Source organism: Protomyctophum bolini, assembly GCF_963924005.1.
Source record: "Protomyctophum bolini genome assembly, chromosome: 2".
Taxonomy (NCBI): domain Eukaryota; kingdom Metazoa; phylum Chordata; class Actinopteri; order Myctophiformes; family Myctophidae; genus Protomyctophum; species Protomyctophum bolini.
In genome coordinates, this window is record NC_137863.1 from 35,480,294 (window position 1) to 35,495,919 (window position 15,626).

At 42.3% G+C, this 15,626-nt stretch overlaps 1 protein-coding gene across 4 annotated transcripts in view; it reads right to left on the reverse strand.

Annotated features, from left to right (window-relative positions):
* Nucleotides 1-15,626, reverse strand: part of rnf123 (ring finger protein 123) — a gene marked incomplete at its 3' end in the record, with an annotated part of 161,693 nt that overhangs the window by 24,092 nt on the left and 121,975 nt on the right. For all 4 annotated transcript variants that reach the window (XM_080774155.1, XM_080774156.1, XM_080774154.1 and 1 more), the window contains exon 37: nucleotides 7,661-7,902. In XM_080774155.1, the coding sequence (XP_080630281.1) occupies nucleotides 7,661-7,902 (242 nt within the window). The remainder of the gene's footprint in view (nucleotides 1-7,660; nucleotides 7,903-15,626) is intronic.

Sequence of the window (15,626 nt, forward strand, 5' to 3'; positions counted from 1 at the left end):
TGACAAATAGTGCAAGGTTTCCGTCCAACAGTGATGACACAGACTAACTGTTCCAGATGGTTTGGCTTGCCCAATGATAAACAAAAAATTACTTCTGGAAGAGGTATTTTTTACTTCATGCTCACTTTTGCCGGCCGTACGATAGAAGATGCCCACTTCAAATGATATTCACCACAAAGTGGTGGTTTGCCTACTGTACTTCAATGCGCATGGATGGTTGTTATCCTACTCCATGTATCAAACATGGACTGTTGTCTTTGCTTGTTGTGGTAATAAATCAAAGGGAAGGAGGGAGAGAGCAAATACAGCAATATGTCAAAGAGACGGACAGAAGCAGAAAGACAAAGATCAATGTTTTCAAGTAGATGGAAAATGAAACAAAAGAAGAGTGACAGGCTGGCAGAAAGACAGTTCCAATAAAGCATATTGAGAAACTGGACAGACAAAGGCTCAGGAGTCACAGAGTGAGAGAGAGAGACTGCATGAGAGAGACGTGTAAACACTAGACAGGGAGAGACGAAGAAAGTGAGTGAAAGAGAAATCCTGAGGTAAAGAATGAAATGGCACTGTACAGATAATTAGAGATCACACACACACACACACACACACACACACACACACACACACACACACACACACACACACACACACACACACACACACACATTTTGCTTTCTGTCTTTTTCCATTTCACACTTTCATTTTTGACTGTGGCTTTCACCCTTTTTTCAATTACTAACTTCGCTCTCCAAGAACTCTCCTTTCCTTTCACACTTAAGGGTCTGTATCTTCCAATGACCACTGTAGTGTGGTACGAGGTGTATTTCCGTAGGATTTTTTTGCTAAAAGTGCTTTTTTGGCTTTCATAGGGACCAAACTGTCAGAAAATGATGGGGTTCAAATTTGGGCACTGATTACAAAAATGAGTAGTAGTTAATACCAGGGGTCTTCCACAGGGGGCCAGGACTAGTTTTTCCCCTATTCTTGCACCCTGCATATATACAGATTTGCAAGTATTTCGAATAGTATTAGAATATCTTGCGTTTATGTAAAGTACTTTGATAGTTTATTAGTATTCTACCATTATTGTTGACAGATGTTACTGCAGGGAATAAAGGTATTGCAACTTCTCACTTTGGGCACGCAGAATGTGTCCATTTATTTCACACACACACACACACACACACACACACACACACACACACACACACACACACACACACACACACACACACACACACACACACACACACACACACACACACACACACACACACACACACACACACACACACACACACACACACACACACACACACACACACACACACACACACACACACACACACACACACACACACACACAGTATCTGCCCCCATCCCGATTTTCAACCTCTCTTCTCATCTTCCTTGTACCTTTGCTTGTCACATCTCACCTCTTCTCTGTGACCTTGCTCTTCTCTTCTGTTCACTCTCTGCATATTTCCCCCAGCCTTTTCTCCTCAACTCCCCTTCCTTCTTTCATTCCGTAAACATGTCTTCCCTCTGAGTCCACCCCACTGGGCAAGGAGGTAAAAGCACTTTAATTGTGCTGCCTCTTTCCCTCTCACTGCTTTTATCGTACTGTCAGTGTGTGACTTCAGTACTTTTCCTTCAAGCAACTATCCTGCTCTCTTACAGTCTTCTCTGCTCCCTGACAGTCCCTGTGGCTCAGCTACTCTCATTGGCAGTAATTTCATGGCCATCAATCCAATTTCTGCACCACCGATTCAGAATGTATCGTGAGTGAATGTCACCTGAAATGTGTTGTCTAGCAAGCCAGGTTTAAAACACAAACAAACAAATGCTCCCCATCCCACTATTCTGCGCATCGTCTCTCCATTGCTTCTGCCACCTCTCCACTCCTAATAAATTAATCTCCCTAGCCATTTCCATTTAAACATGCTTTAATTATTCGGCATAAGAAGTAATATTTATATTGCCAAAGTTCTCTGCAGTCACAGGTTTGCTTGTTCGATTCCTTTCCTGCCACTTGCTCAATCCCAGTCCCCCCCTCCCCCCTTCCATCTGTCTCTCATGGGCCAATGTGCAGGATTGAGTTTCACTGCGGTCTGGGTTTGTGAATAGTGGCTTACTGGAAGGCGGCCATGTCCATCTATGAAGGTGGTATTACACACCTGCTGTCTGGAAGAGTGAAGAGGAAAGTGTGTGTGCGTATGCGTGTGCGAAAGAGAGAGGAAGAGGGGTGGGAGAGGAGAGGAGAGAGGAAGAGAGACATAATTAACACATTTAGTACCGGAACTGCATCAAAATAAAGGCGCTGCTTGCGCCAGAGTAATCGCCAGAGTAGTGATCGCTGTTATTTTGAAAGCCATGAACCGGAAATACTTTCTTAAAAAAGTTGACTGACAAAGTGACCTCACATTCTCCGATCATCTTAATATATTTATATACGCTCCAAAAAGAGTTCATATTTTGCGGGAGAGACGGATGAGGAGCAGAAACGCAGCGCCAGCATATCGATCCATTCATCACCACGGAGAGCGCCCTGGATGAGGAGATACGAGTCATTCTTTCCGCCGCGCTAACATGGGAGTCAATGACAAGCTAATAGTTGCACAGAGCGTTAGCATACGGCAAGCGAAAAGCGAACTGCCAAAAAAAAAAAAAAGAATAATTCTGAATATTATTATCTCGCCCCGCGTCGTTTGGACGTCGCTAGGACGTCCACAGACGTCTAAGGCACCTCTCGGTTCCAATCCTTATGACGTTTCAGGACGTATTATGTACAAAATGTGTTAAGAGGGAGAGGAGAGACATATTTGAGTGATAACTAGAAAGTTTCTCTTTGCAGATGAGTAAGGCTGGGACCAAGGCTTCCTTTGATGGCAATTCGACATTCAAAGTCATGATTTGACTTTTTTCGACAAAATGTGTTTTGCAAAAGTCCACCTGCTGGTGGCGCTATAACAGGCCCATGTGAAAAGGGTGGGATTTATTCATCTGCCTAGTAGTAATTCCCTTCAAATTGCACTCTGCGTTGATGATTAGCCAATCGTTAATCAATGTTAGCCAATCGTGATGGAATATAGGAAATCGGACGGATTTGTGTTGATCACATGACTATAGAGATAGTGTCAACTGATTTGGGTGATGTATGGATAAAATGTGTACGAGTAATATAAAGAAATGCGTTCTGGAAAGTTTTGGGCAGAGGATGGTCGAGTGTGTGTGCACAGTTTGGCATGGACTGGCCCACGTTGCCGAAGTTAAGCTGGGCACGGACGGACGGTGTATGCCTTCGGCCTGGTGGGGACAATTATTTGAAAGCCGAAGGGATTTGGTGGATGATGGTAGAAAGAAAATTGAGACAGAGAGAAGCAGATGCTGAGAAAGAGAGATGGAGAGAGAGAAAGTGATAGACAGTGACAGAAAAAGTGCAGCTCATTTTAAGCTGATATGTTTGCCAGCTCTTGGCAGTGAAAGCTGTTCCAACACAAACTATTCCATAGTTCTGGTATACAGTATTCACTGTGCTACAGAATGAGCCTTATGACAACACAGATACAAGTTCGAAAAAACTTTGTGATGAAGTGCCTTCATCACATTCATGCAATGTCAATGCAGTTTATTTCTATAGTGTCCGGGTAGCTCAGTTGGTAGAGCTTACAATGGGATTGAACCTTGGCACTGACAACTCGGCATATGAACAATCCGTCTCTCAGGGGTCTAGTGCATTGTAACTGTGATAGACTCCTGTGTTCTCGGCAGATACTGACAAAATAAGCTATTCCAACATAATTACTTTTTTCCAGGCCTGAAGTTTGCAGTGAGATAGCTCAAAAAGTCAAAAAAGTTGAAAAATAAGTCTGTAAGTTAAATCATGTTAATGTAACATGCTTGCTAACAGGTGAAATGAAAAAAGCTTGATAAGACAGGGTAAAAGCATGCATCTACAGTAAGGTTATTTTTTTTAAATTGTTAATCAAATTTGTATGTGAAAGTATGAAGGAGTTATAGATTTAAACAATACATGAACAAGCATAAATGTCCACAGTAAGCTGAACATCATGAAGTTTGAATAGGGTTTCTAGGTGTTACAGTAAGTACTAGTACTGTATGTAAGGACTAGATCAAAGTTTTTGAGGAGAATAATAAAGAGTGAGGAGAACTACAGTATGGTGTGCTCGATGCTGCTGCCGACTATTTGGGAACCAGTGCTCTCGTCTAGAAGATTGTTTTTCTTATTTTGTGTAAGCGACTTTAGGTACTTAGAAAAGTGCTATATAAATCTGAGCTATCATTATCATTATTATTATTTGTTTAAGATTGGATGGGTCTAAATTATATGTACTGTACCTCTCCCTATGTCTACATAAGTGCATGTACAGTTCCTGCATACTCTGTCTATCATTCTGTCTATTACCACCTCTATGTCCACCATCTGTCTGTCCATCTTCTGTATATCCAACACCAGCCATCTACCCATTCATCCTTACAACGATTAGAAACTCAAAAGATAGTCACCAGTAGCCGCTACAAGTCGCCCGGGTGTTTTATTAGCTCCTAAATCGCCTTCAAGGCTTGTACGTTTCACCGCAAGCACATGTGGTGTCATCTGTTCTGGCTGAGTCCTGGCAGATGGTCTCCTACTGTAAATCACCTGAACATCTTTATAGGAGCTGATATGTATTCAGCACATGGCCAGGGATAAGAGATAATGGGAAAGGGGTGGTTATCTAAACGTTACCTGCTAATATTTGGCAACCTTTGACAGTTGAACAGATGCAGCAAGGACCCACTTTGGCACTGTACTGTAGTACGGTGTGATTTTTACTGTATTAACATTGGTGGGTGTGCTTCTTTGAGTAGTCGCCAGGTGGCACAGTGACAATTAGTGTGTTCACGAGTTCCCATATTAGATGTATGGAATTATCAATGTTTACCAGTAGTCACCTTTTGTGGACCAGGGCTCAATCTCACGGACGCACGCACAGCCACAGCCATAGTGCATGTTTTGCCATGACTTGATGTGGGCAGAATATGACACTTATGTGGCAAAACTGTATCACGGTGTCTTTTGCAATGTGTTAGCTACGCAGAAACACCTTCAAATAATCCAACAAAGACATTACTTTGGGCCACTTGTTCAGCGAAAAGGTCTTCCTGGCCTCTTGGATTGATATGACTAATCAGCATGGTCTCCTACTGTAAATCACATCAAAAAAATAAAATATATATAGTTTCTACCCCAGAGCAGTCATAGCCTTAAACACTGACACTTGAACTCTGACATTTGACACTTTATGGACTAAAGGGACTTACTGTGCAATATGTCTTAAATGTATGTATTTTATGCACTGGGTCACTGACGCTATGCATTGGGGAGTCGTAGTAGGGTTCTTATCAAACAAAAACAAAAAGCGTGGGGTCGGAACCTAGCTTTGAAACTTCTGAGAGGAATTCTAAAGCGCTGTGGTTCGATACCACAGCTTGCAGGCACACACACAGTGTGTCACAATGAGCTGAGTTTCTGAATTATGTAAAGACAATCAATAATGTACCGTCCGTAGCCCAATCAATATCAGGCTGTCACGTGGCATTACATTAACCACATGAACCCCAGTAGCATCCACCTGCTTCAAATCCTATCAACCCATAATCACGATGTAGGTTACTCATCAAGACCATGCGATGGAGCACGTAGGCTGCAATGAGGAAACATGGAAGAGAAATGACTGGCGCACGAAGTGAAAACATAGTGAAACTGACTGACGTGGCCGGTTAAGACTGAGGTTAGGGGACTTACGTGGCCGGTTAAGACTGACGTTAGGGTTAGGGGACTTACGTGGCCGGTTAAGACTGAGGTTAGGGTTAGTGGACTTACGTCTCCTTAGGGGACTTGTATCTCCTCAAAGCTGAGGAGATGCTCATAGGTACTCCAACAGAGGAGTCCACTTGTCCTTGTCCCCCCTAAAACCCATGCTCTAGTGAGCTTCACAACGTCTCTGGTGAGTGCCATCCGAGGGCTCAAGAAACGGAGGTATAATGTAATGTGTTAAGTAAAGATTGATAACAGAGATACAGTACATGTGTAGCTGCTCCAGATGTCTTCGCTTGGATGATTTATGTTTCTGCAGTGGTGGATACTGACAAACACTGTTCCGAGAAATCAACACAGTAATTCCTGCCATGGAGTTTTTCAAAGCCTCCAGGTGATGCCTAGCATGGTGTCTACAGAAACCGTTGTGTTGCCATGGCAACAGCAAACGGCTGGCGTGGTGACAAGGCCGTCTCTTGTTGTGACCGATTGCTTAACAGGCAACTTAGCATTCTGCTAGGGTCATTGTTGACACACACACACACACACACACACACACACACACACACACACACACACGCATGCGCACACACACGCACACATGCACACACATGTAGAGTACACATGACACAGTATAAGAATTGCACTTATGGGGGCACCCGCTGGCCTAGTGGTCGAGGCACATGCCACATATAGGCTCTGGCCTGACAGTGCGTCGCCTGTTTGAGTCCCGTTCATAACAACCTTTGCTGCATGTCTCTCCCATTCTCTCTCTCACTAAAAATGATCAATAAAGGCAAAAAGCCAAAAACAAATCTTAAAAGTAAAAAAGAATTGCACTCATACCAACATACCAACTGCGACAATACAAAACCTTGAACACATGCCAACGCTGTACACAAATCCAAGCAAAAGCTCTCACTCACACACAGACACACACAGACACACACAGACACACACACACACACACACACACACACACACACACACACACACACACACACACACACATACACGTGTATGTAAAGTGTCATACGAGGAGGGCTATGTAACGTATCAGCCTCTGAATATTCAACTCAGGACAGATTGATGGTTCCCAAAAGAAACCCTATAGAAAGAGAATACAATTTGCACTCTCAGTAGTAGTAGTAAGAGTCTTGTTTAATAATGTTGAAGATCATCCAAAAGAAACCCCCCATTAAATAGATGCTAGTTATTTTATGTGTATAGATGCATGTTTTACTTGTTCACATATGCTAAGCATTAGCATGTTATATACTGTACTGTAGATAGTATGTTATGTTATGTAGATACAGTAGACAGTAGTTTGATATCTAATCGTAAGTGTCTTTTATAAAACTGGGGTGTTTTAAACTCCATTTTTGAGGATTTTGATTGCATGAATCTAGTGCTATTGAACACCTTTTACATCTGTGTGTTGTTTCGAAAACAATACAATACAATAGAAAGTAGTAAAAAACGCTTTGGACCAAACTTCGTAACTCCATTGGACCCTCAAACTGCTGCTTAGCTGCTTAAGTAGCTAAGTCCACCACCTCTCCCCCTCTAATGCACGTAGTTGACAACATATAAAGTCACAACACCAACTTTGATGAGGCAGCATTGCTTTGGTTTTCTTAATGTACTGAAAAAACATATTTTTCATTTCCTGAAAAATGAACATTTTGGAATTAGGTGGTTTCTTCCCGACAGCAGAGATATCCATCTATAGCAGCCACAGAAACTTTGTAGCATATCGAATCTTTACACTAACTGTAAATGATTCCCCTGTTCTTGGTTACTTACTGTAACCGTGCACATTCAATCTGTGGAACTCACATGCATGCAGGGAGAAGTGCTTGTGATCCGCAGGGCTCGTGCCACCGGGAGCCGACGAGGGAAGGGTGGGGGTCATGATGGCGGAGGCCAGGGGCCCTACGACTGGGGTCAAAGTGGTGGCAGCTTTTCCCAGCGCTGCTATGGTGGAGATGGAGCCGTCTCCTCCCTCGCCCAATAGGTGCTGGATGGAGTGGAGCTGGAAGCAAGGGTCGGACAGCAGGACAGAGGCAGCGCGGGATATCCTAAGAGAGACATGGGGTAGTGGGGTAGAAGAGGGGAAGGGAAAGAGAGAGAACATATTGTTAGAGGTGTTGTGTGTGTGTTCTGTTACTGGTTAACATCTTTAGGCAGGGAAGTGGCCCACCTGCCAATGGGACAGAAAAAAAGAGTGAATGCCCAAGGGTGAATATGAATTAGAGAAACATAGAGAGACGGTCCGGGCACTCAAAGGTTAAAGGAGGAATAGCCATTATTTAATTAAAAGGCAACTGCCAACATGTTTCGATCATAACTGACCATCGTCTCTCTTGTTTCTATACAGTATACTTTGTTGAGTGGTGCAACACTCCTATAGACAGCTATGTGTGTCCCTGGGTCCGAGCACGGAAATAGCATATTGTCACCACCAAGTGTCACTGTTGTGCAGCCTAACACACCACCAAGTGTCACTGTTGTGCAGCCTAACACACCACCAAGTGTAACTGTTGTGCAGCCTAACACACCACCAAGTGTAACTGTTGTGCAGCCTAACACACCACCAAGTGTAACTGTTGTGCAGCCTAACACACAGACACATACACAGAGGCCAGGGAAGAGAGTTTGTACAGCACAAGTACAGTACAGCACCACTCACTTCAGCCTGAGTCCGATTTTTTTGTATGTCTAATAGCAGAAATATCCGATCTACAAGGTCACAACGCCTCACAACACGGGGCATTGTGAGCTTGTAGATGTGCCATTTTTGACAAATGTTTGTATTGTCACTGAATGTTTGCATATTATCACCTATTATGACATGACCATGGACACGGTATAGGGCTTATGTGGTTAAGCTCGCTATAAGGAGCTAGTGTGTGATACTTGTTGGATGATGTCTGGATTGTCTGCAACCCTTCTATGTTGGTGAAGAGTTAATGAACACCACAGAACCATAATGCTAAATGGCCCTGGGTATTATGCTTATGCTGTTTTGAATTAGTAATGCTGTTGTTTTAAAATATGCAAGCCGTGAGAGGCACTGGATCTTTTCAACCTGAATGACAAAGAAAAAAGCTGGGCTCTATTCAAAGGGAATCTATAGACTACTTTATAGCCATACAATATTTTGTTTCCAAATCATCTCAAGATGAAGAAAAACATAGGCAATCTACAGTACCACAGAAAAACATTGCAAGCAATAAGATGTGATGATGCCAGAAAATCACATTATCCCTTATCAGTCAATTGAAATGACCTCAGCATAGACCTCATTACCCTCTAACTGAGAAGTGGAACAAGCCAGTTAAATGTCATTAAAAAGGCATTAAAGTAACCCTGAACACACTCAGCAACCATAGAAAACAGGACTCAAGAATCAATTAAGATACAAAATAAAAAAATATCCCCACACGGTTTTGCAATACCCATTGCACCCTTCAGATATGTGGTAACTACAGACGGACACACAGATAAAGATTTCACACAATTATATACTGTACATCATTGGTTCCCAACCTTTTTATACTGAAGTACCACCTCAGAATATATTTGGCTCTCCAAGTACCACCATAATACATGTTAGAAATACAGGAGCATATACCTGCCCTTTTTGTTCCATTCCTATAAGCCAACAATGCTGCTGCTCTGACAAAACTCTGTCTAATCACTAATCAGCACAACTGATGATATTTCTAATGTGATTAATCCGTTCTCAAATTAACGGCTAGGTGTGCTGCCTGTCTGTCATTCTCATTTCAGCATGGCTGGAGAGCCTATTTCAACCAATTGCTTGGTCAGAAAAACTACCTGTAGCAATATAAATATTTCATTCCACTTTTGTCTTTTTTTTTTGGGCAACTCACTCCTCTGAGTACCACCAGAGGGGGGCTCAAGTACCACCAGTGGTACTAGTACCAGTGGTTGGGAACCTCTGGTGTACAATACATAATAGACCAGTTTCCGCTGGAATGCAAGTTGGAACTTGAAAATACATGCCCAACCTAATTCTGCATTACCTATTGTCCCTTTATACCCATATACAGTATATGGAAATGTCTCTATTTGTCTATCTGTCTGTGTTCCTTTTATGTGTCAGGCATGCCCAAATATGGAGTCTAGGCCAGTCTTCCCATATGGAGATGGCCATGTATGGGCATAGTGGTAGGATCGGCGGATCTGGACAACCGATTACGTGACCTTCTGGATGCTGGGCACGGGAGTCCCTCATGTGGTTTGGCGACGTGGACAGAGAGTCTGAATGTGTATACTATACAGGCATACACTATACAGACAGTCACACCAAAAAGATGTCACACATTTACTGTAGGGTAAGCTCAAAGCTGTAAATAGAGTGGCACAAATATATAAAACATATTTTGTACCCTCAAAAATAGTGAATTTTGATATATTTGATACAGTATCAAATATGATTAGCTTGCATGGATTATAAGAAACGGCTCCCACCACCTCTTGGTGACCACTAGTGACTTTTTCTTAGAATTGAAGCGATCGATGCATCGTCAGCTTTTAGGTGCACATTGCGTGTCTCAGCTTGCTCGCTCTTTCACAATCGCACAGCCATGCTGAGCCTGTGTCACACAATGGACGGATCAAACACTGCGTGTGTGTGCGCGTGTGTGTGTGTGTGTGTGTGTGTGTGTGTGTGTGTGTGTGCTTGCGCACGTCTGTCTGTCTTTCCTGCACCCTCTATCTTATTCACAACCTATATGCCCCCTCTCTCTTGGGGCCCCTTCTCTCTTGGGGCAACATCTCTCCCCCCCTTTTGTCTCTCACTTTTACTTACCCTTTCCCTCTCTCACCCCCCCCCCCCCCCCCTCGACTCTCTTACCGTTTCCCCTACTCGCTCAAAGTATCTGATGCATGCAGTCTTCAGTCGGTGTGGTCTTGCTAATGAAGCTCCCTCAATGCCACGTGGACTCCTCCACTCCTCCCAACGCCCCTATACTCCACTCCTCCCAACGCCCCTATACTGTATACGTCTCTCTCCCTCTGTTCCGTTATCCCCTGCGGCTCTCAATCCAACCTTAACACATCAATCATTTAGAGAGGGGCTTTCCACAGGACACAACTCTCACTCAATCCATAACTCTCCTCTCTCTCACAACGTGATTATGAATTGCCTTCTCTCTCTCTCTCTCTCTCTCTCTCTCCCTCTCTCTCTCAGGTGCATTCACTTTCACTCCATTCCCATGACAAGCAAGCCCTACTCTCTTTCAAAAATACCTCATTGTAACTCGGCTGTGTGCGGCTAGTCGACTGCTGCTGCCCATACAAATTAATTTACTAAATGTTGTTGATTAAAATACACTACATAGATACGGTTGATATTTTTTATTGAGACATTTAAAATTTGTTTCGAAATTTATATTTTGCAGCCAAATTACTTTAATAAAATGTTGTTTTTAATTAACAAGCACAAACATGTGCCAATTAATAATTATTAAAGGTGGCAATTTAGGGGCCTAATTTGGCCTGTCGCACCAATGTGCACAGTACTTGTCTGCAGCCTGGCATTGCACACTTCAAAGGGCGAGCAAAGGTTGGGAGTATTTTTATTTGAAAGAGCATGGGAACATTGCATAGGATGTGTCCATTGAAACTGGCATATAAGTATTTGGCTGGAGTGATGAGAAATCACATCCTAATGCAATCACACGGACGTGAGAGTAACACTAGAGTATCCTCCAGCCTTGATGCTGCTCCAATAAACATGTTGGTACATGTCCAATGTGTTTTTTTCTTGTATGACGTCAAGTCAAATCAAATCAAATCAAATCAAATCAAATCAGCCTACCCAAAAGAAGCTTGTTTACAGCCCATCACCACTGTGATGTTGGTCGATGAAGATTGAAGAACAAGAAAAAAAGATAACCAAGCTCATCAAATAGACATGTTACCACTCAGCTTTGTTGAAGGCAAATGCTTAAGAAAACCCAGCCAGCTTGTATTTACTAGCCATCTGCAGTAGATAAATATAGAAACCTCTAACATTTTCCTGATTCCTTCTGTCTGTCTCTTGCTCGTTCTTTCTACTATTGCTCACTCCTAATTCCTATCCGGTGGCACAGACAACACATTAGAGAAAGCATCGGTACGATAAAGGCTGAGAATAAATGCCCAATGTATGCGTTTTGCCAGAGTTAATGACTAAATGATGTTGGGAATGTGATATCTGCTATTTGACAACAACAAAGAAAAGAAAAGAAAAATGTAGTAAAAAATAAAGTCAGGAATCATTCATGCACCAGATTACACATACACACAATGACAGAATGACATGTTGTTGTGCTTGTAGGCTGAAAGCTGAATAATGTAGTAAAATAAGACACATACTGTCTCTGCCCACCCACTCTCACAGCTTCTCCACAAACTGACACAGGATAGGACACATGTATAAACACATGTGCAGATAATACATGCATACTCTCTCTCACTCACACTCACACTCACACACACACACACACACACACACACACACACACACACACACACACACACACACACAATATAAAAGTCCCACCGCCTAACACCAATTTGATACTTGTGTGCTGATCTACAAGCTCACAATGCAACCAAGTATACCTGTAAGTCAGACAATACTACAACCATGAATTCGTTCTGCTTCTCTGCATTTGTGTCTTTTACTTTCTCACACTATGTGGTGCTCTCCCACGCATACCACGCACATGAGCTAGCTGGGCTAACCTCAGGTTTACAGACAAGGAGAAAACACAAACAAACTCAACTGATTCATACTGATATGTTACACATTGTTACAGTATATGACGCAGTCAAGCACATTGTGTTCACAACATACATCGTTTACTGTCTTTAATCCTACTCCCCCTGGTCTCTTGCTCATGTAAACAGTGGCGGTTGTAGCTTGTATGTTGCCCGGGGCCAAACACCATGCATCAGCGTCTGACACCCTAAATACATTTGTTGCAAAATTAAATATTGATGTCTTTGTGGCAGTGTGGCATGGTCTAGGAGCCGTCTGTGAGCAGGGGGAGTTCTGACGCACACAACCAATTGTTTCACCATTTCAAATTTAAAATGGCAGGTATGATGTGCAAAGAAGGCACACAAAATCTGTCAGGGTTTTATTTACATTTGTATTATAGGAATAAGACTTGAGCCCCATGCAGTGAGACACCACTATAGCGCTTTCCATTTTGCCCAATCGCAAACAGTTTATTACTATGATGGCGTTTGTACTTCATATTTCTTTTTGCCCTACCAAAGTACCTATCACTGCGCAAAAAGCTTGGAATACGGATGTGTATATTACAGGAAACCCCCGTTAAACTTTCCAACATACTCCCGTAAACTCCCGAATTGTACCATCACACCTGTATATTACCGTATATTACTGTATTGCCCTCTAAACTTGAGGGTTACGGGCAAAATACAGCGCCCATAATTGCCTGTTAACTCCTCTTTTCATGCAGTGTATAGTGCCACCATCATCAGTTTGACTGTGTGACGTACATGTGTGTGCAAGCGTGCATATCCACAAGAGGATTTGGTCCATTCAAACCTCCTCTCACCTCCATCTCTCCTTCCTCAACTTTCAAAAGCCAATCGCTTTCTACAGTAAATGTGACTTCCTACAAGAAAGGAAATACCAATGCATTTTTATGACTTCCATTAAACTGTTTCTATGCCCTTCTTCTCTTCTAAATGCCCCCACACCACCCCTCCTCCCGCTACACACAGAGGATAAATCATTTGGCTTCCCTGGCTCTGAAAGAATTCTGCCCAGTCATTTATAGCAGTAATTCCCCAATACTGGGTTGCGAGAAAATGTCCCTTTATTCTTTGTTTACTACATTTAGTTTTTTATTATTATTAATCAATTATTCTTTTTTGAAAATAAGTACAAAACAATGCAAAAGTTTCAAAAATAATAACAAAAATAGAACACAATAAGTGTTTAATATGAAACAAAATCTGAAAGTTAAACCATTGGCAAGTGCACGTTGCATGGCTTATCTGCAAACAGTTGGCCCAACATGGGTGGGAAGTAAACACCATCTGGCAGCCATAACGGTAAATATTAGCTGCAGCTGATGCCTTTGTTGATTGTTCTTGAAGTTTGTTGAAATTAATAAATAAAATAAAAATACTTTCAATTTCACACTCGTGTGAAGTCAGGGGCGCTTCTATCATCATACATGATTCAGAATCATCATACATCACATTCCATGCTCAGCCAATCAAATCATCACAAATGTCATTCCGGCCAATCAATTTTGGCGTCTTCACTTCACTTCTGCCGTCACTTTTATCTTCAATATATACTTTGCTCAGCCAATCAAATCATCACTATGCTGGGGTGATCAGCCCATCATCAGCCAATGCTTGTGTTCACAAAGACCACAAAGTTGGGTAGACATGGTCAGGGTTCAATGTCCTCCTCAAGACACTGGAATTATTTCCATTATGGGATGGCCTTTGTGTGTTGTCTCTCCTGCAACTGGTGTTGATAGTCATCTCTGTACATCAAATAGGGGTCCCAAAAGGGCTAACAATGGAACATGGTGACATTTTCTGCTCTGACCTTATTCCTGTATTCTTGTAAGTTCAAACAAATGGACAGCCTGCACATAAAGACTCCATCAATCCCCTCTGGGCGATTTCTCAGTCTCTCTTCTCTCCCTGTCTTGATGCAATAACAGATGACTGATATACAGTAATCTGTAACAGCTTGATTGGCAGCTTCGATGCTCCCGTAAACAAAAGAAACGTGGGAAAAAAACGAGAGAGAACATTCTCTAATACAGCAGTGTGAGTCATGATGTAGATAGATGGAGTGGGCAAAATGTCACAAAGTGCCACGTTGTCGAAGGCCCATGTTTTCACATCTGCAGTTGATTGTGTTTCTTCATAAATGTATCAGCGAAAAGGCAAAGCGTTCCAACAGACAAGGCAGATTAAGCAGGTGGCAACGATTATGTTCATCTTTGAAAATGGAAGCATAAACAAATCCACAGGATAAAAGACAACGTACAGAAAAATGCAGGGGATTCGTTTTGGTGGCTGGTAATTGGCCAACACCAAATTTGGCTTCCCAGTTTGCTTCTCAACTAATGTATTTGGGATAGAAAGCAAAGTAGTGTAAACATAATTATAAAAAGCACCAGTGCAAAGTGCACTGTGTGTGTGTGTGTGTGTGTGTGTGTGTGTGTGTGTGTGTGTGTGTGTTTGTGTGTGTGTGCGTGTGTGTTTGCGTGTGTACAGTATGTGTGTGTGTGCGTGCGTGTACACGTGTGCGTGTGTCTCTCTCTACTGGTATTACTATACGTTTGAGGTCTAAAAATAGAAACAGAGAGAAAAAGAGAAACAGCCTTAAAGTACTGTAGTCCAAAATGCTAGAGCGCACAAGAGAAATTGTAATTTTAATGACTAAGAATGACAAAAAACTAAACAAATCACCCTTTGGGCTTATGGCTTCGTCCTACATGAAAGCCCCCCATACCACGTTCAAACTGCAAATGTCCCCATCAGATTTGAGAGTAATCTATTTTTTATGTATATTGTATAAACGTAGCCAGCAATGTAGTTTTATTTCAGAAAAGCTAGTTGTTAGAGGTCATCAATGCAGAATGTTTAGTAATTATCAAAGATAATCACAAGTATTAGTTTGAATGAATTACTTATAGACAGAACAGGTCCTGTTTAATGTTGCCAGTTATTCCCTCCTCATCTCTCACAATGAAAACGGACACACTGCTGGTTGGCTTTC